At 38.4% G+C, this 24,435-nt stretch overlaps 2 protein-coding genes across 3 annotated transcripts; both read left to right on the forward strand.

Moving 5' to 3' along the window:
• Positions 1–4: 4 nt before the first annotated feature.
• Positions 5–15,624, forward strand: LOC112045916 (collagenase-like). 2 transcript variants are annotated; one of them, XM_052883192.1, is made up of 7 exons: positions 5–1,552; positions 3,684–3,840; positions 4,225–4,397; positions 4,879–4,986; positions 5,391–5,530; positions 7,059–7,167; positions 15,446–15,624. In XM_052883192.1, the coding sequence occupies exons 2-7, from the start codon at positions 3,752–3,754 to the stop codon at positions 15,589–15,591; spliced, it is 765 nt and encodes a 254-aa protein (XP_052739152.1). In that variant the 5' UTR covers positions 5–1,552; positions 3,684–3,751; the 3' UTR covers positions 15,592–15,624. The 2 variants fall into 2 exon arrangements, with proteins under 2 accessions (XP_052739152.1, XP_052739151.1); XM_052883191.1 differs by lacking the exon at positions 15,446–15,624 and adding an exon at positions 8,171–8,413.
• Positions 15,625–18,600: 2,976 nt separating this feature from the next.
• LOC112045884 (brachyurin-like) lies at positions 18,601–24,417 on the forward strand. The gene is made up of 8 exons (XM_052882919.1): positions 18,601–18,651; positions 18,742–18,811; positions 19,183–19,339; positions 20,091–20,263; positions 21,466–21,573; positions 22,539–22,678; positions 23,347–23,455; positions 23,776–24,417. Exons 1-8 carry the CDS (start codon positions 18,601–18,603, stop codon positions 23,904–23,906), a joined length of 939 nt encoding a protein of 312 aa, XP_052738879.1. The 3' UTR covers positions 23,907–24,417.
• Positions 24,418–24,435: the final 18 nt, after the last annotated feature.

Here is a 24,435-nt window from a genome sequence, read left to right on the forward strand (position 1 = left end):
CGCAGTGGTATGCGCGGTGGATTACAAAACGGAGGTCCTGGGTTCGATCCCCGGCTGGGCAGATGGAGATTTTCTTAATTTGTCCAGGTCTGGCTGGTGGGAGGCTACGGCCGTGGCTAGTTACCACCCTACCGGCAAAGACGTACCGCCAAGCGATTTAGCGTTCCGGTACGATGCCGTGTAGAAACCGAAAGGGTTGTGGATTTTCATCCTCCTTCTAACAAGTTAGCCCGCTTCCATCTTAAACTGCATCATCACTTACCATCAGGTGAGATTGTAGTCAAGGGCTAACTTGTAAAGAATAAAAAAAAAAAAAGTTCCAAAATTAAATTTATTTTCAATAAATGTTTTTTTTTTTTTTTAAATCAAATTGAATATTTGAAACAACAAACTTAAATGTTATTTCATCACCTAATGCCTGTGTGTATGTGTGACGTAATCTATGGATGACCCCATAACCTAAGTTGCCGGTAAGGATAGAATCCTCCCCTGAACTACCATGATGACCATGATGATGCTGACAACAGCCACCATAATTTAGTAAATTTAAAAAATAATCATCACATTTCAATAAGAATTATATCATAAAAATCCGAATTGATCGATTAGTGAGACTTACGATAAAGTACAGTATTATCGTATTGTAAGTATTTAGTAATCAGTCGCTAGTGAGTTACCTACGATGCAGCTGATTTACGGGTTGGGACTACTCCTGCTCATCTGCCTTGTTCAGGTATTAACTTGATACAAAAACAATTAATACTTGTTTTTTTATTTACCTAGCTAGCAGACGCCCGCGAATCGTCTGCCCTTTGCCTATGTCTGTCTTTATTACAGCAAAATTCGTTCTCAGAAATTTAATCTTTGAACGTCCAGCGGTTTTTGAGATTCCGAAATACGAAAGGTCACTCAAGGTAGTTTATAGTTAGGAGACGTCCCCTATAGGAACGGATTTTGCTAGAGGGCTGGGTTAGGAAGGTCTAAGGGCGGACGAAGTCGCTGGCGTCCGCTATTAGGAACTCTATAGTAGGGTTTCTATACTGTACAAATATATGTTTGGCCAAAAAGACCCTAGGTAAGCCAAAACTCGGTAGACGAAGCTAGGTAACGGGTAACATACAAGAAAATTAAGAAATAATCTTCTAGAACAAATTACAAGAACAAAAAAGGTAGCAGTATCATTGACGATGAGTAGGTACGCAAATAAGAAAAGGAGAACATTACTTCTTGATTAGTTAATTTTTTTAGTTTATTTACTTAGGCATTAGGCCCCTATTTAAGCTAAATTACACTTAAACATTATTTACATAGACTAATATCTATCTCTATAACTATGTTTATTTATGTCTAAATCTATGTGTATGACAAATCCGTTGATAACTTAGTAAATGATGTAGGTCTTATCTATGAAATTGATTTTTTTATCGTTGTTTTTTAAATAATTTAATTTTGGTTCAAATGTTAGCATGATAATTATTACAATTTCAGGCCTATGATTATCCCGATGTGATAGAGGATAACCCTGTATACATTGAAGACATCAATCCAACCAGTATGTATTTCATAATCTTACTTTACAACTTTTTACTACTAATCGAATTAAGTAACTACTAGCAGCTGGTGTCGCCGAGATTAGTGCTGAACAGCTTAAAGATCTATGCAACTTTGTATGGGAAACTGGCCTGCCGACTGGTAAAAGTTCACTCTTTCTACAAAAAAGGCTCTACGAGGAAATGTAGGAACTATCGTACCGTAGCGCCTGGATAAACTAATAGTATTGGGCAATGTGGAAGGTATACGATCACGCGGCCGATCACCTACTCGCTGGTCTGACCAGATTAAGTAACTCAGTGGTCTCTCTGTAACAACAGCCGTTAGAAAGCTAAGGATCAGACTGTGGAGGAGAATTATAAACAACGCATCGAAGGGACTGCAGAGCGGACACGACCTTCAGCAATGAAGAATGCGACCAAGAAGAGAAAATAATTCAAGCACTATGAGATTGTCAATAATTGAAAGGAATTAAGTACCTATAATCACATAATATCATCACGCCTTATTCCAGAAGGGTTATACAGCAGACACGATGGAGTACTTGCTGCGATTCTTGTTTATGGCCCTTGCTATTTCCATTCGCATGTATCCTTTCAATTTTCATATAAGTTCGTTGGCTTGAGAATGTCCTGGATTTGGTCTTTAACATATCTTAGAATTGATCACTTTGTGGCTAAATCTTTCTTTAAAAAGATTGTATTTTTAACCGACTTCCAAAAAGGAGGAGGTTCTACGTTCGGCTGTATGTACCTATGTTTTTTTTTTATGTATGTCCAGCGATAATTCCGTCATTTGTGGACCGATTTTGAAAATTCTTTTTTTGTTTTGAAGGGTTTGATTCCAGGGTGGTCCCATTTTTTCATGCCAGGATCTGATGATGGCATCCTGGAGAAATCGAGGGGAACTTTCGAAAATCGTAGAGACGGCTAGTGCGTTTGTTAGTGTTTCCATAAGGTATTTTAAACCACTACAACTTTATGAAGGTCTGGAGTTGGTCTGATGATGGAGCCGAAACACAGACGATGGAACTTGTCAACGATTTACAGCATTTACCTTTTGTTTGGGCTTGATTTATTTGTATTGATGAGAACTTTCCACCTAGATGGGTTGTGACTGTATTAGGGGCCTGGTGATGAAGACGAAGGATAGTTAAGGGAACTCCTCGACGCTTCACAGTAGCTACCTTGTGTTTTGACTTGATAATTTTGTATTGATTAGAACTTTCCACCTGGATAGGTTGTGACTGTATTAGGAGTCTGGTGACGAAGATGAAGGAGAGTTAAGGGAACTCCTCGACGGTTCACAGTAGCTACCTTGTGTTTGAACTTGATAAATTTTATATTGATGAGAACTTTCCAACCATATGAATTGTGACTGCATAGGGGGTCTGGTGATGAAGACGGAGGACAGTCACCTTTCACGTTTTTCTGAATATTCATATTACGTGTGGATAAAGGGGGAGTGAAATTTTATATATGAGTTAAGGTAGTATTTTTAAAATTGGGATTGTAGGACTTAGATACTTATCATAAGAAAATAGCGTTCAACTAATTGCTTATTAATTTTTGGTTACACTCAGTAGGTGTGCTAACACTAAAAAGTAAAAAATAAAAATTTTAATAAAAAAAATTCAACCGACTTCCAACTCAAAAATTAGCCTAAACAAAAAAGCAAAAAATAACATCTTACCTATGTGCTACCTTCTGATCAATTTGAAGGCGGTGCCAATCCAGTGTCATGTTTTAATTAAAGCCGTTTCTGAAAGAACCACAGAAATTTTGTAATTTAAACGGCTTAAATTAAAACATCACTGGCTTGGCACCGCCTTCAAACTGATCAGAGATAGCACTTAGGTAAGATGTTATTTTTTGCTTTTTAGCTTAGGCTAATTTTTGAGTTGGAAGTCGGTTGAATTTTTTTTATTAAATTTTTTTATGAAATGGAATGCCATTAGTTTACGATGCATGATTTTTTATGGGATGGTAAAAACGAACTAACCAACAAGTCCAAGATTTGCCCAAGATATGGAGTTGCAAACTTCTAGATTTCGTGTAACGACTAAACTTATCTTCTTCAACGAGAGTTTAATTAAACATTTTTTATCGTTACTTATAAGCTTACGTTTACAGATGGCGAACGCGTCACGGGAGGTTGGGAGGCCAAGGAAGCCGAGATTCCCTATCAGATAAGCCTGCGCATGGTAGCCGCTACTGGACAGGTGTTCTCCTGCGGCGGCTCCATCATTCATCCTGAATGGATCATCACAGCTGCTCACTGCTTGGCCAAGTATGTCTGTTTTATATTATATATCTCTATATATCCCTTGAAAGCACAAGAAAGTTAACTACTGTCATAAAATATTTGCAGTGCCAAAAGACAGTACCCTTGATGAGGTACGATTTTTTCAAGAATATTAACCATAGCTTTAGAAGGTTAAATACTTTTTACCATCCATCTAAGCGAACAGAAATTATTTAGGCCTGGAACTATTGAAACTTCCACATTTTACGTCATTTCTGAAAATTATCTTGTCAGTCCTGCTTCCGCCCCTGAATTGCTTCAAATACTTTGGTACATTCGGACAAGGGACTGGACTACTTAGTCACTTACTTTATATGTAAACATTTGTATTTATTTACATTTATGCATACATTTCGATCTCTTTTACAGTCGCATAACATATGTCGTTCGGCTAGGAGCTCAGAATCTCACGCAGCCAACCATCATAATTGAGGAGAACATCTCCAACCGCGTCATGCATCCGAGATACAGCGAGACATTGGGGACTGTGCAAGCTGATGACATTGCATTGCTCAAGTTAAGCCAGAGCATTACTTGGGAATGTGAGTTCATTGTATAAAATACATTTAAATTAATTTTGCTGCCCAATATCTTTAAAATGATTAAGATCAGTTACAAGATTTTGGGCGATTTTTAGTTGGCTTGGTCTATATCTAAGATGAAATAAGTTTATGAACTAATCATAAACTTATTTCATCTTAGATACTAACGATATCTCGTTGCTCAAGGTATGTGCATTGTTTGGGGACGTGAGTTCATTTATAGATTCAGCTTTAGCTTGCCCAATATGTTGCAAATGATCGTAATCTCTTTCAACATTTTTGGCTGTTTTTTATTTGGCTCATTCATTTCATCTTAGATGCTGGTGCTTAGCTAGCGAGCCTAGATTGTCTGCACTTCCTGAAGTGCGTTTTTTGACTTCAAATTATTGATCAGTTTAAAATTCTGCAAATGTACTTTAATTTAACGTTCATAATGTTATATGACTTTGAAATTGTTCGAACTGAAGCATTCTCTGACCAGGTACGATCCAACCGATTCGCCTGCAGAGTTCTAAGCAAAAGGATACCGACTACACGAATGAGTTCCTAACCGTGAGCGGATATGGACTTACTGCTGATCGAGCACAAGGTAAATAATATATCTGAATCATAAAGCTAATCTAGTTACCAAAGACTAGCAGACGCCTGGTTTCACCCGCGTAGTTGCTGTACCTGTAAGAATACAGCATAAAATATACCCTATGACAAATAACGTGGCTTTCTATTGGTAAAAGAAACAAAATCGGTTCTTTAGATTCTGAGATTACCACCTACAAACTTACACACTTCACCTCTTCACTTAAAGTTTGTAAGGTAAAAATTGAGATTTCAAATGAAAGATGATGATTCCCTGATCCATCTGATATTGCAAAACCGTTCAAACTTTTCTAAAAATAATTAAAGTTGTTATTACTAAATTGTACTAATTATAATTGCATAACCATGGATTTTTTAAAAAATTCTATTTCAACTTGTTACTTACTTACTTTTAAGGTGGAACCTCCTCTGAAGTCCTCATGTTGACGAACCTCCGTGGCATCAGTAACCAGGAGTGCCGAAGATGGTTCCTCTCTATACACCCGCAGACTGTGTGCGCGCAGTACTACAACAACACCATACAATCAGCATGCTCAGTTAGTACCAATCGTTTTACTGCCAAGTTTTTTAGTACCTAGGTACCTGAACATTTTCTACTCCATTTCTACAATTCACGATAGATACTCCCTGTTTACCTGGCCTTTGTCATACACTTGTATATCCACATAAAATTACACAGGACACATGGTGTAAGGTTCATCATCCGTGATGAATGATTTACTGATTGATTTAATGTTTTTGTCTAAGGAACAAGTATCAAATCAAATCAAATCAAAAATCATTTATTTCAAGTAGGCTCAGTTTACAAGCACTTTTGACACGTCAGTTGACTATTTGTAAAGATTCTACCACCGGTTCGGAAGGTAGGTTCTGCTGAGAAGATACCGGCAAGAAACTCAACAGTTGCTCTTTTGAAAAAGTCATACAGTATTATAATTTACAATTAATAACAATTACTGTTTACATTTCTTATAGTTTTACTTTCTGTGTGAAGGTGGAAGCTGATCCAACGGCCTCCAAGCATCTTTATCATTAAGGAACTCATCAATGTTGTAGTACCCTCGACTAAGTAAATGTTTTTTAACACATTGCTTAAAGCTATGCATTGGCAGGTCCATCATAGTCTTGGGGATCTTATTATAGAAGAGTACACCCAAACCTACAAAAGATTTTTTTACTCTTTGGAGACGATATGCAGAAATAACTAACTTATGCCCGTCTCTAGTAAGACGTGGGTTTAAATCTCCTTTTCGTTTGTACAAATTAATATTTTGTCTTACATATACTATACTGTTATATATATATTGACAGGCTACTGTTAGTATACCTATTTCTTTAAACTTTTGACGAAGGGACTCGCGTGATTTTAATTGATATATTGCTCGAATTGCTCTTTTTTGAAGTACAAATATAGATTGTATATCGGCAGCCTTGCCCCACAATAAAATACCGTAAGACATTACGCTGTGAAAGTACGCAAAATAAACAAGCCTAGCTGTATCAACATCAGTAAACTGTCTTATTTTTCTCACGGCAAATGCCGCTGAGCTAAGTTTACCAGACAGTTTTTCTATATGAGCACCCCACTGAAGTTTACAATCCAAGGTCACTCCCAAGAAAACTGTGGAACTCTCCATTTCCAGTGTTTCACCATCGATCATTATAGTATTACTTGGCAATAGTTGGTAATATAGCCTATCCATTGTTTATTAAAGTTTTAAATACTACTACATTTAGATCAAATCCATTTAATTTCTCTTACTAATTATTAGCTACAAAATAATTATTATCTGTTATGTAAAATATTAGATAATACTTGTTTTGTAGATAAATTAAAACTTAAATCAACTTCTAATTTAAATAACTGACATATGAATACTTTATTGACCAATATAATTTCTAAGCTTTCTTTCTTTTTTCTTTATATTGATAAATATTATAAAATATGAAAGCATAGAAATGAGAATATCGTAGTTAAGATCCAAAATAGGCATACCTTCTTCCATCTAGTATATGAAGTTCAGAGGCGTTTCTTAACGTGATATTTTGTGTCACTGGTCACAGGGTGACAGCGGTGGTCCACTGACCCTGGTGGACAAGGATGGTGAGGTCACCATGCTTGGGATTGTCAGCTTCGGTTCCGGTCGTGGCTGCACTCATGGAATTCCGTCAGGTATCTGAAAATCTGTGGGCCTCTTATGAAAGGCGGGCACTCAATGGAGCGAGCTATTCATGAAGTATGTCTACCTGATCGAATCAGAAATGACAAGATCAGATCCGAAGAAGAACCAAATTTACTGACATAGCTCAACGGATCGCAAAACTGAAGTGCGCGTAAATGTGCGGGGAACGTAGTTCGAAAAGCCGATAAGACGTTGGGGTCCGGAGGCGTTGGAATGGCGACCATGCACCAGAAAGCGCAGTGTTAGTCTGCTCCCCACCAGATGGTCTGACGACATTAATCGTGTCGCTGATTGCTGGCTTAGGAACTTTGTGTTGGGAACTCTACAAGACCAGCAGATTTGTTATTTGTCATCAGGCATACAGGTTTGAGTCCATAATCAGGGCGAAACATTGAGGCTTTCTTTCAAGAATTCCGTACTCCGTAGTTGGGATAATCAGTGGGATAGTACCCTCGTAGAGCACGTTAAGCAGGTTTCGTTCACTATCAACATCTGATGGTGATAGTTTACGTTTCGGATTCACTCTAAGTCTAAGTAAGTCAGTTTTTGACGGCCTCCATGGCGCAGTAGTATGTGCGGCAGATATTCAAGACGGAGGTCCTGGGTTCGATCCCCGGCTGGGCCGATTGAGGTTTTCTTAATTGATCCAGATCTGGCTGGTGGGAGGCTTCGGCTAGTTACCTACCACGAGCACCCTACTGACAATGACGTACCGACAAGCGATTTAGCGTTCCGGTACGATGTTGTGTAGAAAGCGAAACGGGTGTGGATTTTCATCTTCCTGAATAGTACAAGTTAGCCTGCTTCTATCTTAGATTACATCATCACTTACTCGGTGGTGTATCAATCAGGTGAGATGGTAATCAAGGGGTAATTTGTAAAGAATAAAAAAACACTCGAAGCCCGTTAACCTGTATCTATGCTCCTAAAGGAGTGAGGCTTGGTCCTGCAATGAGCTGATAAATATGAAACTTATGTCTTTGTACTTTTCAGCATACGTCCGTCCAGGCTACTACCACTCTTGGATAACTGAGAGCACCGGCATCGACTTTGACTGGGACAGCTCCGCGCCTGAGCCGGACACCTATGAGCTGGACACGCCAGAACAAGGATATGAAGTTCACGTTGTAGACCAATAGTCATGAAACGACAGTTCATACAAAAGCTATCGACATATACCTAATAGGTCTCGCGCTGCCGACAATTAATGATCTAAGTTTTAAGCATATTTTGTTTCCTTGAGCTTAGATAATAAAATTAAATTCTGTTTTTTCTATAGATTTTGTTTTATTTTTACTTTCAATTTTTATTTTGACTTCTAATAAGAAGGAGATTCTATGTCCGGCTGTACCTACGTTTTTTATGTGTGGTCACCTCTATTATCTCTACCGTCAAATTGTTAACCGAATTGAAAAAATATTTTTTTGTTTAAAAGCGTATACTTTAAGGGTGGTCCCATTGTCTTCATGACATATTCTTATGATGGGATCCTGGAGAAATCAAAGAACATCGTAAAATTTTATAGAACTTGGGCGCTCTAGAACAGAGCTGTTTTTTTATAGTAACAATACGACGGCCTCCGTGGCGCAGTCGTGGCTATTGTGGCATCACTTACCATCAGGTGAGATTGTAATCAAGGGCTAACTCGTAAAGAATTAAAAAAAAACATAATTATACTTCTATGCGAATTTGCTTTGGACTAGCATAAGTTGTTACCGCTATTTAATACGTCTTTGCCACGTGTTTGCACATATCTATCTTCCTAGTATACAAAAATGAGGCGGAACTTTGTATATTTTTTGAAATTCCACGCGGGCGAAGTAGCTGGCGTTCACTAGTGATTAGATAAAAAATGAAATCAATCAAATAAAAAATACATCAATCAACAAAATCCAAATAGATCGATTAGGGAAACTTACGATAAGTGGTGTTATGGCATACCTAATAAGTATTTAGTGATCAGTCGCTAGTGAGTTACTTACGGGCTACGATGCAGCTAATGTACGGGTTGAGACTACTCCTGATCATCTGCCTTGTTCAGGTAGGTACCTACTTTTGAAATAGAAACAAGTTTGTTATTTGACTTTAATTTATGAAATGACATTATAAATGATTGACAGTTCTAATATTAGTAAATAAAAATTATAATAATGTACTCGGCTTGCACGCCTATGAGGCAGATTGTGTATGAACATTAAAATGTAACAATATCTGTATATGACCACATTCTGGCAATAAATGATTTAAGTTTAAGTATTTTCAACCGACGAAAGACAGAGAAGCTTATCAATTCGCAGTGTATATTTTTTTTATGTATGAACACGTGTAACTTTTTACTAAGTAGTCCGATTTAAATTTTTTTTTTAATTAGAACGGGAATACTTTGAATTAGATTAAATTTGGTAAAAATATCTAACCCGAAAGGTAGGAAAACAGGGTATGATTGTATACCCATTAATGGTAAAGTAAAACCACGCATATCTTTTTATAATATGATCCGATTTTTATAATTCTTTTTTTATTAGAGGACTTCAAAATTAGTCTCATGTTAGTTTGAAAAAAAGGTATCAACCCTAAGGGTGCGAAAATAGGGATGAGGTAAAATATACACTAACAAATAACGGGGCTTTCTAGTAATATAAGAATTTTCCAAAATCCAGAGATTTCCCCCTACAATACAAAAAATTTTGCCTCTTTAGGATAGGCCTGGGCCTATGGTCAATCTCCTTTTATCTTTTTTTATTAAAATAATGTGTAGACTAGCTGCCGTCGCCTCACAGTTTCACCAGAGCGACGTTCATCTTTGATATCAAAAATTCCGGATTGAAAAGCCCTACCAAATTTCGCGGCTGTGTTTTTACCTTTTTTGTAGTAAAAATTTAAAATGTATCAAATTTCTTTATTAGATTCACTCATTCTTACAATAAGAAAAACGAATGTAAATCACACATTTTCCTAATTTGAATTTGTAATTGTCTTCTTTAAAATTAATACTTTTCAATGATACCAAAACCAGCTAGATACAAATGGTATAGCCAAAGATATTTTATTACAAGTTCATACATACTAGGTATATGCGAAAGGACTTTTTCCTTAACCTATTGTAATAATCGTAACAATTCCGTTGATAAGTTAATAAGTTATGTAGGTTTTATCTATGCAATTGATTTTTTATCGTTGTTTTTACTTAACATCGTTGTGGGTGGTCATTGACACGTTAATTACAACAATTTCAGGCCTACGATGATCCGTCTGTGGGCGAGCATAACCCTGTATACATCGAGGACATCAAACCAACTAGTATGTAGCTAAACTTCATATACAATATATATTTTTTTATGTATTACTTGCTGACGCCGCGCGGTTTCACCCGCATGGTTCCCGTTCCCGTTGGAATACGGAGATAATGATTAGCCTATAGCCTTCTTCGATTAATAGGCTATCTAACACTGAAAGTTTTTTTCAAATCGGACCAGTAGTTCCTGAGATTAGCGCATTCAAACAAACAAACTCTTCAGCTTTATAATATTAGTATAGATTTACAAAGAATAAGAAACTTAGCCGTGATAGCCCAGTGGATAAGTGCCGTAATAGTCCAGTGGATATGACCTCTGCCTCCGATTCCGAAGTGTGTGGGTTCGAATCCGGACTGGGGCATGCACCTCAAACTTTTCAGTTGTGTGCATTTTAAGAAATTAAATATCACGTGTCTCAAACGGTGAAGGAAAAACATCATGAGGAAAGCTGCATACCAGAGAATTTCCTTAAGTATCTGCGTGTGTGAAATCTACCAATCCGCATTAGGCCAGCGTGGTGGACTATTAGCCTAACCTCTCTCATTCTGAGAGGAGACTCGAGCTCAGCAGTGGCAGAGTTTGATGCAATGGTATGGTTAATAACAACCAACAAATCAAACCAAGAAATCCAAAACTTGGCGAAGATATAGATATATAAACTCCTAGACAAGATGTCGAGGAGTTTGTAAGGGGTAACAACAAAATACTCTTTCTCAAGTAGAGTTTTATAAAAAAATCAAGCTAAGTACTTACAAACTGATGTTTACAGATGGCGAACGCATCACGGGAGGTTGGGAGGCCAGGGAAGCCGAGATTCCCTATCAGATAAGCCTGCGCATGGTAGCCGCTACTGGACAGGTGTTCTCCTGCGGCGGCTCCATCATTCATCCTGAATGGATCATCACAGCTGCCCACTGCTTGGCCAAGTATGCCAGTTTTTTATCTCTCTACATTTCCCTTGAAAGCACAAAGTTTCCAAGAACTCATGCTTGGAAACTTTTGTCTAATAGTAGGAGAATTTATAAGAGAATTTTCAAAAACGGTTCACTAATTACGGTAATATCGCTGGACATACATAAAAAAAAACACGTACAGCCAAACTTAGAACCTTCTCCTTTTTGGAAGTTGGTTAAAATTTTTTTTGTACGAAATTGGATTAGAGTTTTAAGCAAATTAGTTTTCAGATGGCAAAGTTATCTGCTATCCTAGAATGTTAGCAGTACCAAAAGATTTGAGCCAGTTTCTTAAGTAACCCTACAGTTTCAATTAAGCCAAAGTTACGTATCTATGGAAGTATATTTTTCATAGATATTAAATATGCCTTGAATGTGCGTAAAAGAGGTAGATGAGAAGTTGACGTATAATGGAAGCGAATGGAAGAGGTTGTATATTTTAGCGACCCTGATTAAGTTATATAAGTTAAAGGACATGATGATTACCCTGGAACCATTGATTCACATACGAGTATATGCCTAATTACTTCTCAATCTCTTTTAGTCGCATAACATTCGTCGTTCGGTTAGGAGCTCAGAATCTCACGCAGCCGACCTTTATAATTGAGGAGAACATCGCTAACCGCGTCATGCACCCGAGATACAGCGAGACAGGGGGCTCTGGGCAACCAGACGACATCGCGTTGCTCAAATTAAGCCAGACCATTGCTTGGGAACGTGAGTTTTTTTATAGATTCAGCTTCAGCTTGCCCAGTATCAGATCAGTTAAATGACAGTTATGGACCTGCCAATGCATAAGTTTAAGCAATATTTTATAGTCTGGCAAGTTCGTTGATGACACTCTCATGATATGCGGGCGATGGTTGGAAAGACTGCGCGGGTGTGAAATCGTGCGTGCGGGTAATTGAGGTGCATCAGTCGTGGGTTTTTCATTCATCGCTACACGCCCACACGCCTTACCATCGGGAGTGTTACGAACGAAGTTGCCAAGCTATAAAAACATTTACTAAGTCGAGGTTACTCATATTTGAGGAACTCCTTCATTAAAGATCCTTGGAGGCTATTGTAACAGATTCCACCAGGAACCAAAAGTAAAAGAAATCGTAATGATTTTAACAATTGTAAATTATAATGTAGATATGATTTCTTAAAAGAGTAACTGTTTTATTGACAGAACTGCGAATTTCTACAGAATTGTTCTAACTAAAGCATTCGCCTCGCAGGTACGATCCAACCGATTCGCTTACAGAGCTCGAAGGACAAGGATACCGACTACTCGAATACATTCCTCACAGTTAGCGGATATGGACTTACTGCTGATCGCGCACAAGGTATATAACTGTATTTAATAGCTAACCTCATCATCATCATCATCATCATTGTCAGCCGATGGACATCCACTGCTAAACATAGGCCTCTTGCATGGACTTCCAAACCACCAGCATCCAACGACTCCCTGCAACCCGCTTGATGTCCTAGGTTCACCTAGTGGGAGATCGAACAACACTGCGATTTCCGCTGCGGGTCTCCATTCCAGTACCTTTGGACCCCAACGTCCATCGGCTCTATGAACTATATGGCTTGCCCATTGCCATTTAGGCTTAGCGACTCGCTAAGCTATATAGTAACTTTGGTTCGTCTACGGATCTTCTCATTTCTGATTCGATCACGCACATAAACTCCAAGCATAACCGCTCCAGCGCCCGCTGAGTGATGAGCCTTCTAATACTAACCTACGAGTAGTTTACCAAAAATAGTTCCAAGATATTTATAACTATCTTTGAGAAGATCCGTTGTTCAGGAATTTTATCTGCGGTAAGTCAGCCATTAACGTGAAACAGAAGTTCTTGGATTTGACAACATTAAGGGGGGACCTATAAAATAATGTGTATATGTTTCAATTTATAGGCGTTATAAAATAAAATAAGTTTAAAAGGCGACGAGTTTGATGAAGATACATTCAATGCGGTTCTCAAATCTCCGCAAGTCCTTAGTTCTTTGACGATACCTACATGCCAAAATATAAAACTTTCAAAATTTATGGCAGGTGAATACTACAAGATCAAATGTCGTCATTTCGTAGTCTTTGTAATTCCTTGAATGCAGATTTTTCTTGAGGACAATTGAATATTTTTCTTTAATCTAGATCACATATTGCAACACCATTCAAACTTTTTGTTATTTTATACTAGCTGACCCAAAGCAGACCCAGTCAAGATTCACTTTAACCGACACGCAACGAACCAATCGCAAGAAAGCTATCGACGACACACAAAGTTTTTAGAAACATTTATAAGATATACATACCTAAAAGTTATTCCAGCAAAGTTTAAGAATAACAAAATTTATTTATGACTGGTTTATCAAAATGTTTTCTTTTAAGGTGGAACCTCCTCTGAAGTCCTCATGTTGACGCACCTCCGCGGCATCAGCAACCAGGAGTGCCGCAGATGGTTCTCCACCTTCATTCAGCCGCAGACTGTCTGCGCTCAGTACTTCAACAACCCCAAACAGTCAGCTTGTTCGGTTAGTACCATGTCTGCTCAATATCAAAATATTATAAATTAAAAAAAAATCAAAGAAGACTATTAACCCGGCCACTTTCATTAACTTTGACGTCTGTTAGCTACTACCTAATATAATTAACATTAGAGTACCCGCAAGATAAGTCTTCGCGCGACTGGCGGCGCAAAAATGTTGATAATAGATGAGAAGATGGCGGCGCTTTTGATTAGTTTCGATTTTGACCACGCGCAAACTTATCGTGCGCGCACTCTAGTCCCTGCGAGTATAAAATAGCAATCACACCCCAGATTCATAACTGCATCTTTCGTATTCCGTAAAGCCAAGAATCACAATGTGAAATGGGTAATTTCATCTATTTACTCTATGATACCCACGAAGGATTGTCGCTTTGTCAGTGTCTTTGACCAAAGTAACTTTGGACGAAGGTCAGTACGCACCGAATTATATTTTTTACTTATAATCTCAATTTTGATTGATTAGAATTAAATATGCTATCGATATTTTGTGGATGCATCCTAGACTTCATCATCATCATTATTAACCCATAGTCGGCTCACCGCTGAGCTTGAGTCTCCTCTCAGAATGAGGAGTTAAACCAATAGTCCATTACGCTGGCCCAATGCGGATTGGCAGACTACTAAGGTGCACTACACCTACTAAGGCGTATATTGTTGGCATGATGTTTTGTGTTTTATGTTTGTAGGGAGACAGCGGAGGTCCACTGACCCTGATGGAAAAGGATGGCGAGATGACCATGATTGGAATTGTCAGCTTCGGTTCCTCTCAAGGCTGCACTCATGGAATTCCGACAGGTATCTGAAAATAATGTCTCGATGCCTAGTAGGTTGTCTTTTTGATCATCCACTGGATCAGTTACCAATGGTCAACCTTAATGGATATTAAATAACATCTTTTTTAAAAAAAATCTTGTAAGAGTCTCGTCTTCCAAGGTCTTTGTTATACAAAATGTTAAGTTGTTTTTTGATTTTTTTTTATTTAATTATTTTATGAAAACTGTCAAATATGCACTTCCGTAGTCCATACTACGTAGTTGGGAGAGTCCTTATAATAAGGAATAAGGCTCATTACAGACTAGCCTTAAGGCACGATAAGAGGCTATTGGATCAGCTTCCACCTATACATAAAAAGTAAAAGTAAAAAAAATTGTGAAGATTTTAACTATTGTAACTCATAATGATTTTTAAAGAGCAATTGTTGTGTTTCTTGCCGGCTCTTCTCAGCAGAACCTGCCTTCCAAACCGGTGGTAGAAACAAATAGCCAAACTTGACGTTTCAAAACTGCTTGTAAACTAAGCCTACTTAAAATAAATGAATTTTGATTTTAATTCTGATAGTGAGCCTTACAGAATCCGATATCACCCTAATCCCATCAACCTGCAGTTTAACAGCGTGGCAGGACTAAGGTCCATATCCCCTTCTTATGGAAGCTGTAAAAATGTTGGTGATAAAACTTATCTGATTGTATTTTTCAGCGTACGTCCGTCCAGGCTACTACCACTCTTGGATAACTGAGAGCACCGGCATCGACTTTGACTGGGACAGCTCCGCGCCTGAGCCGGACACCTATGAGCTGGACACGCCAGAACAAGGATATGAAGTTCACGTTGTAGACCAATAGCAACCTGAAACATACTCAGTGTACTGTACTATTCATTAAAGCTTTGCTCAAAAGATAATTTTGATTTTATTAACCCCTGACGTCAGTTTTTTTCGTATATTTTGTGACTTAAGTGTGAGTGTCCTGTGACATGTTTGATGAAAATCGGTTGAGCCGTTTAAAAATTGTGGAGTGAAAGTGGGGAAGAATAACCGGATGTCTGCAAATATACTCGAGTGGGGTCTCAAATGAAAGCTCTCTGAAAGAGACTATTGATGACTTAGAGTTCTCTTTTGATAGGACAAATTGGTTATGGGAAAATTGGGACATGGAAATCCGAATGTCAAGTGAATTGTCATTACTACATCTTATTCTTTGCAATTCTGATAAAGAAGATTATTTTGTTATGTGGTAAGATTATTTTGTTGAATTTTTACAATACACGTTCTTTTGTCGATTTTCTTTTTTATTTTACATATTTCACTTATTTGGGATTTTCAGTTAAGTAGTTAGTTTTTTTGTACATGTTACGATTTAAGTCATAAACAACTTGACATATTTTATAAATACTTTCACCAATAGAAAAGTAAATAGCTGAAAAACATGGCTTTATTTTATTGCCGTTCCCACGGGAACGGAAACTACACGGGTGAAACCGCGCGGCGTCGGCTAGTTGTGATAATATACTGTTATTATGAGTAGGTGTAATTAATTCTTCCAAAGAGTTCATGATTTTTTTTATTCTTTACATGTTAGCCCTTGACTAGAATTTCACTTGATGGTAAGTGATGATGCAATCTAAGACGGAAACGGGCTAACTTGATGGATGAAAATCCAAACCCCTTTCGGTTTCTACACTACTTAGTATCGGAACGCTAAATTGCTATGTCAAATTCAAATTCCAATTTAATTTATTTAAATTAGGCTTAGTTTACAACAGATATGTCATGCTTGGTGGTGATAAAAGTCGAAAACTTACAACTAAAGTTACAGTGTCGGTTGTCGGGTAACTAGCCACGGCCGAAACATTCCACCAGCCAGACATTGACCATTTAAGAAAACCTCAATCAGTCCAGCCGGGGATCGAACCGAGGACCTCGGTCTTGTAAATCCATTGCGCAGTGACTGCGCCACAGAGGCAGTCATGACTACTTTTAACAAATCACATCAACAAAATTATTATACCGCACAAGTGTGTGCGTAAACACAGGTGCACTCACTATTTCCTCACTCTCATAGTCCGAAAGAAGGCAGACCGACATGACCGGCGAAACATCAGGTGCAGGACCGAAGGCTTTACGTGCTCTGCGAGGCACGGAGGTGTACCAACACCACCAACTCCAAGCTGCTATTAACATTTTTCGTATAAGAAAAATCCCAATTACGTATTTTTTTTGTTGGTCTGATCCGGCATTCAAACCCTGGACCGTTTTGTCGATAGCTGAACCAGCTAAGCCTCAATAGCTCAACGGTAAGTAAGTAACGGTTGGACTCATTACCGAGAGGTGATGGTTCGATCCCCGCCCCATTGGTCTGTATGGCAGATATTCTTTTTTTCTTAAAAAAAAGCTAATTACGGGACCAATGAGACAATTTTAATTAAAATGGTAATTTAACAATTGCGAATGTTCTGACGTCATAACGAAGCCGAAGTGACTTAGCAAGATAGACAAATTATGATCTTAACTTTACGCACGAATTGTAAAATCCTTAGATAGTGATTCCTCACTAAGTACTATAGATAACACTAATATGCAAAGATACGATGATCCAAAATTTTAGCCAATATACTGACACGTGGAAATTTATTTTACTACTAAATTAAACTAAACAAATTCAACAACAAAATCGACTCTTAAGGGGGACGAGGTAAACTCAGACATCGAAAGTATTTACCTAACACCATTAAATATAACCTGTCATTACACTATACAACTATATACACACACCTGCAATTTTAACACAATAAAACATCGATTCTATAGACACAGTAAATATAAAAACGTTAGATCATGATCATATACTTTTGACACAGGGTAACGTCTAACAAGGCAGGTCCTATAGTAATTGGTCTGGGTACCAAAGCGATGACGGGTGGCTCCAATGAGCCTCCACTTCATGTCGGTACATAAAAACCTGAACTTACTTAGACTAGAATACCACCACTAGGTTTGTTGTGACCACCAGTGATTTGATAAAAGAAGGTTGACATTTACGAGAAACCAAACCTCTTTGTATCGTTTCGTAGTTAACCGCGTATTGAGTGACATCATCATCATAATATCAGCCGATGGAAGTCCACTGCAGGGCACAGGCCTTTGTAAGGACTTCCAAACATCACGATCCTGAGCCACCTTAATCCAGCGAATCCCTGCGAATCGCTTGATGTCGTCACATCCACCTGGTGGGGGGTTGACCAGCACTGCGCTAGCGCAGGGTCGCCATTCCAACACCTTGAGACCCCAACCCCAACGTCAACTATTGAGTGTAGATTTTTGTAATAAGTCACCTTTTTACTATGACACGGTGAAAAAAGAAAAAACCCTTTGAGAAATGCTGAAGTTTTGTTTTGTCTATATAACATTCAACAGGCATTGGGTTTCCACTGCTATACATGGGCTTCTTGCATGTACTTCCAAACACCTCGGTCTCGAGCCGACAGCATCCATCCACTCCCTGCAACCCAACAACAACATTGCGCTTTCCGGTGCGGCGTCGCCATTGCAGCACATGGGACCTTAGGCATCCATCGGTTCTTCGAACTATTGAGGCTATCTCATCCAATGATTTAGTATTTAGATGAATGAGAATAAAATGCGTAGACTCTTTGTATTCATCCTTGAAGTTTTTACCTTCAATATTTTGGACTTATTTTGTACGCGATGCTCGACCTGTCTTTAAATGTAATTACTTATGTCAATGACATCGGTAAATTGATGCTTATCTTGTAATCCTACTGTATTATGATTAATTTCCAATAGATATACTACTAATCTACCTTCAAACTTAATCAGTCGTTAATTTGCCATTATGCGAGGATTGTACATTTTTGGGTTACTGCTGTTCCTTGGAGTCGTTCAGGTAACTGTATATTTTAGATTTCTTTTTCCAAAATTTATTTATTTACTGGTCTGGTCCTTTAATATAATTAACATTGAACAATAATTTCAGGCTTACGAATATTCTTCTTTGAGGGAAAATGAACCTGTGTACGTTGAGGACATGGAACCAAGCAGTACTCGTATGTATTTTGTATTATATTATTGCCATAAACATATTAAGATATGTTGTTAAGTAATATGACATTTTTTTTTATCTTACTAATAGGGCAGACTGTGCTAGTCAAAGAACAAACACAAGACATAAACTCCATTGGTATTTCTAAATTACTTATTATCCCATATCAATTTATTCTAATTCATTGGGTTTCTACAAATATAACCAGCAACAACGTGGGTACCTATCTTCAAGCCAAGAATGAACATCGGTTCCGTATTAAGTCTAGCGTAGGTTGCAATTAGCAAGCTTAGGTCACAGAATGCAAGATCTACATCTGCACTAGGACATACAGAGACCGTCAAAATGTATGTGTACCTAAATGTCTTTGCTTAGATGGTGGGCGTATAACGGGAGGCTGGGAGGCCAGGGAGGGCCAGATCCCCCACCAGGTCAGCCTGCGCATGATCAACGCGTGGGGGAGCGTGTCCGCGTGCGGCGGATCCATCATACATGAAGAATGGATCGTCACGGCTGCCCACTGTTTGGCCAAGTAAGCTGACTATTCTGTCAATCACTAGCAGATACCCGTGACTTCGTCTGAGTGAAATTCAGTTTTTGGCAATGAGGCTTTATCGAACTCTAAACTTCAAAGAGCATCGCCGATAGGTTGCCTGTCTATCAGTGTTCTACAAGATATATTTCGGGGAGTGCGCTCAGGAACTGTTTGATCGTGTGCCACCTTCGCCGTTCTACCACAGGACTGCTAGGCATCGCAGAGATCTACACCGCTACGTCATCGATATTCCTCGGACGCGTACTAAGCGGTTTAGTTCCTCTTTTCTTATACGCACTGATACGCAACATTAGATGTGGAATGCTCTTCCAGCTTGCGTTTTCCCCACCACCTAGAATATGGGTATCTTCAAGTCAAGAGTGAATAGGCATCTTCTAGGCAAGCGCGTTCCACTATAGGCTGCATCATCGCTTATCATCAGGCATGATTACAGCTAAGCGCTTGCTTATACAAAAAAAAAAAAACCCGCGGGAACCATTGATTTTTCCGCGATGAAAAGTAGCTTATACATTTCTCTAAAATCTCCTCTATTTTTCAGTAATATCCCATTTGAATTCAGCGGTTCCAGTAGCCCGGACAAACAGACAGACAAAAATGTAAAAAGCATGTGTCTATGTGTCTTGTAAAAACTATACGCACTTGATAACACACTCATTACGAAATTACAGACCGACATTTCAATTTGATTTGTGTAACTATGGCATCCAATTCATACGAGTGTTTCCAGCCGCCATACCTACATCGTGCGGCTGGGCGTCCGGAACCTCACCCAGCCCACCATCATCATGGAGGAGAGCATCACCAACCGCGTGATGCATCCCAACTTCAGCGAGACTCTGGGATGGGTGCAACCCGACGACATCGCACTCCTTAAGTTAAGCAAGAAGATTGTTTGGGGACGTGAGTGATACCAGAGACATACATCATCCATCACTAACAACCCATATTCAGCTCACTGTTAAGCATGAGTCTCCTCTCAGAGTGAGAGGGTTTCGGCTCATAGTTCACCACGCTGACACAATGTGGATTGGCATGGCAGACTTGACATATGTAGAGAATTATGAAAATCAGGTATGCAGGTTTCCTCATTATGTTTTCCCCTCACACAAGTGATTTGTTTGAAAAACGTGATTTTATGAATGTACATTACTGAAAACTTGGCAATGCATGCCCCGGATTGGATTCGAACCTAAGCCCCCCGAATTGAAGGCAGACGTGATATCCACAGGCTACCACTGTCGTAACATATAAGCAAGTACCTACTAGTATAATCCCAGGACTTCGTTCGTGATTAATACCCTTACGCACACAGAACATAGAACGCTACAACTAACGCAGAGAATTCATTATTCCGTGCTTACACCAGCCACATGAGATCAAGTTTACTCCTTGAGGTACGGGACAGTAATACCATTAACTTATTATGTTGGAACCTCGTGATTGAAGCCAATTATGAACGAGGATAACCATATCACGAGGATACCAGTCACATCACATCTTAGTATTGACAATTTGATTAGAAAGAAGTACTTTCTGCAATATCGGTATCGTCCATTAGGCTTTCGTTTTCTAGCCGATTTCAATACAAATAAGTTATTCGCAGTTAATTAAAAGAATTTGTCTTTATTGCTCGTTTGTTTAGATAAAATTACAATCATTTGATTAATTTAATCCATTTATAAGATCAAAAGCTAGGAAAAAAATAATGAAACATAAATATGGTACCTATTCATGCGTAAATAAAAATTTAAAGCTGTAACATTTCTACGAGTAACTCCAAATGGTCTACTGCGCACATCAACCTTTTTAGAATCAATATCAGTTACAACCACAGAATAGTAGATACTGCTTACAAAATTCTGGTGACAGAAGGGTTGGCTTATTTTTCGAGCAATGGATCAGCCTGACTGCCCAGCGTGGAAATGCAGCCAGTAGCTATGCTATGTTGCTACCATTTCATGATTTGTATAGTTATTAGGATAAGTTAGTTTAAGGTTCTCATTGTATTCTTTCTCAATAAAAAAAAAATGATTACTTGATCTATTCGTTTTTCGAACGCATAGAAATGTTCATGAAACATAAAACCTTTTTTGCACTCGCAGACACGATCCAGCCAGTTCGTCTCCAGAACTCGAAGCAGAAAGACGTCGATTACACCAACGTACAGCTCACAGCTAGCGGCTTCGGCCTTACTAATGATCGCGCAGAAGGTAAACCCAAGATCCATATTTTATTATGTTAAAACTAAAAATCTTTCTACGGATCCGGAAGTAAAGACAAGTAAATAAATATACATGCATTGTCAACTAAACATGTATGAAACTTTTATATTGCTTTTACGTTTACAACAGAATACAAAGTAGTACAAGTACCTTTACCTTTTTATTCTTTTGAATCTTTATTTATTTATTCTGTACAAGTTAGCCCTTGACTGCAATCTCACCTGATGGTAAGTGATGATGCAGTCTAAGATGGAAACGGGCTAACTTGTTAGGAGGAGGATGAAAATCCACACCCCTTTCGGTTTCTACACAGCATCGTACCAGAACGCTAAATCGCTTGGCGGTACGTCTTTGCCGGTAGGGTGGTAACTAGCCACGGCCGAAGCCTCCCACCAGCCAGACCTGGACAAATTAAGAAAATCTCAATCTGCCCAGCCGGGGATCGAACCCAGGACCACCGTCTTGTAAATCCACCGCGCATACCACTGCGCCACGGAGGCCGTCAACGAAGCCTACAAGCCTAAACGAAGCCAGGTGACTCAAGACCGAAGCTTTGCCAACCAGATAAAAGGTTGATACTCTGCTTATAGGTGAACAATTAGTTATTAATATTTAGATGGCGTATATTTTATGCACCTGAGTTTTTATTGGCAAATAATATATTGTAATCAATATCCAATTTCCTACTATAAATATACCTAGCAAACTCCACGACCATTATCTATATTATTCTATACTAATATTATAAAAAAGTAAAGTTTGTCGTATTTTAGCGGATAATCTTTGGATTTCGTGAACCGATTTCAAAAATTCTTTTACCACTATCAAGCCATATTATTTGTGAGTGTCATAGGCTATATTTTCCCCGTATTCTCACGGGAACGGGAACTACGCGAGTGAAACTGCAGCGCGTTGGCTAGTAGGTAATATTCTAATTAGTTTTTTTTGTTTAGGTGGAGAGTCGTCAGAAGTGCTCATGTTTGTGAATCTGCGCGGTATCAGCAATGACGATTGTCTGAACTACTACCTCTACATGGACCCGCAGACTCTGTGCGCTAAGTATTTTAATGACACCAGGCAGTCCACTTGTGCGGTTAGTACATATAAAAGCACATCATCATGATCATCATATCAGCCGATGGACGTCCACTGGAGGACATAGCCTGAGCCTCCTGCATCCAGCGAATCCCTGTCGGTGACTTTGCACATAGTTAATAATAATAAAGCATTATTTAATCCCTTAGAAACCTTAAAACTAACACAATCTTATACTACATTCAAAAATATGTTTTTTTTTCATATTTACATTTTTTTGTAATTCAAGTTTTTATATGGACTCCCTAAGGGTAAAAGCCTCCTCCAATGTTTTCCACCTTTCCCTATCCTTTGTTGAAAACTGCAGGGAAATGGAAAGCTGTAAATGCACATATCACTACATAAATAGAACTGAAGTATGTCTGTGATAAATAAAAAATAAAAATTTCAAGCCTTGAACCAAAACTCATGCATATTACCCGCTAGCTGACGCCGCGCGGTTTCACGCGCGTAGTTCTCGTTCCCGTAAAAGTACTAATAAATAAAAGAGATAATATATAGTCTATAGCCTTTCTCAATAAATGGACTATCTAACACTGAAATATTTTTTCAAATCGGACCAGTAGTTCCTGAGATAAGTTGTACATATGTTTTCTGTGGTATTACCCATTACTCATTACCCTTTACCCATTAACCATTACCCTGTCTTCGTTGCTATGGTTGCAGGGTGACAGCGGCAGTCCGATAACCCATGTGGGCAGAGACGGGCGGCTGACCCAGGTCGGCATCGTCAGCTTCGGTCACCGTCGTGGTTGCACGCTTGGGATAGCCACTGGTAATACCTGCTCTTCATCGTTGACTGAGTTCAAGCAAGCGTACTTTAATCATTTTTCATTAATCAAGATGACACGTTTAATAAAAATTGTCCTGTAAAAAAAATGTATGAAACTGAAGTGTACGATAATTTTAAAAACTTGAACACTTATCGAGGTTTGTAAATTAATATAAAATTTGCGTCTACTTTTTGTAATTACAAAATGGCTGATATAGGGTCTGAATTTTAAATACAAGAAAAAAACTGAAGTATGGATATTTTAAATTTTTTTCTTCACAATATCTGCCTGCTTGCCTATATTTAATAATGTCCTATTACAGGTCACGTCCGTCCGGGTTACTACCACGAATGGATCCGAGAGAGCACCGGCATTGACTTCGATTGGGACTATTACGAACGAGATGCGGTTTTACCTGACACAGACTCTGGTGTTCAAGTCATAGACAAATAGATGTAACCTAAACCATCGTGTGGCACATTTAAAATTCATAAAATATTTTGTTTTGCTGTTCCTAAAGTTATTGAAAGTTAATATCAGTTTATAAATTATTTTAATTAAACAAATGCTTTTTCTCTAATCTTGCTCAAAAACATTGTCATATTACCACTCCACAGCGGGGCTAAACAAGCATTTCAGCTTCTAGGGGCTAAAGTAATTCTGTTTTTTTTTAATTTTTGTCTGTTACGAGTTTTATTCGTAAATAGAATCATTGTAAGTAAGGCTCTTCTTCTTCTTCATTTAGTTATATGGCTCCGCGCATCTCCCCGAAACATCTAAAGTTGTACCATTTTGTACCTACATTTTAATTTTCAAATAAAATAAGACATTGAATACTGTACCGAGTTATTTCATTTTCTCGCAATCGTAGTGAAAAGTATTGTGTAACACGCGGGGCTAAACCCATTATAAACTCAGTTTCTATTTAGGCCTAAAAATACCTCGTTTAAAATGGGTTTTTTTAGCCCCTTGTATAACAATC

Source organism: Bicyclus anynana, chromosome 8 (genome assembly GCF_947172395.1).
Source record: "Bicyclus anynana chromosome 8, ilBicAnyn1.1, whole genome shotgun sequence".
Taxonomy (NCBI): domain Eukaryota; kingdom Metazoa; phylum Arthropoda; class Insecta; order Lepidoptera; family Nymphalidae; genus Bicyclus; species Bicyclus anynana.

What these genes read in the sequence shown, in the direction of transcription:
- LOC112045884 (XM_052882919.1), top strand. Translation starts at nt 18,601, where the DNA reads ATGCGAGGATTGTACATTTTTGGGTTACTGCTGTTCCTTGGAGTCGTT. An exon ending in GCTGCCCACTGTTTGGCCAA is followed by an intron (nt 19,340 to 20,090) that starts GTAAGCTGACTA and finishes GAGTGTTTCCAG; the next exon opens with CCGCCATACCTACATCGTGC. An exon ending in TACTAATGATCGCGCAGAAG is followed by an intron (nt 21,574 to 22,538) that starts GTAAACCCAAGA and finishes TTTTTTGTTTAG; the next exon opens with GTGGAGAGTCGTCAGAAGTG.
- LOC112045916 (XM_052883192.1), top strand. Translation starts at nt 3,752, where the DNA reads ATGGTAGCCGCTACTGGACAGGTGTTCTCCTGCGGCGGCTCCATCATT. An exon ending in GCTGCTCACTGCTTGGCCAA is followed by an intron (nt 3,841 to 4,224) that starts GTATGTCTGTTT and finishes TCTCTTTTACAG; the next exon opens with TCGCATAACATATGTCGTTC. An exon ending in TACTGCTGATCGAGCACAAG is followed by an intron (nt 4,987 to 5,390) that starts GTAAATAATATA and finishes CTTACTTTTAAG; the next exon opens with GTGGAACCTCCTCTGAAGTC.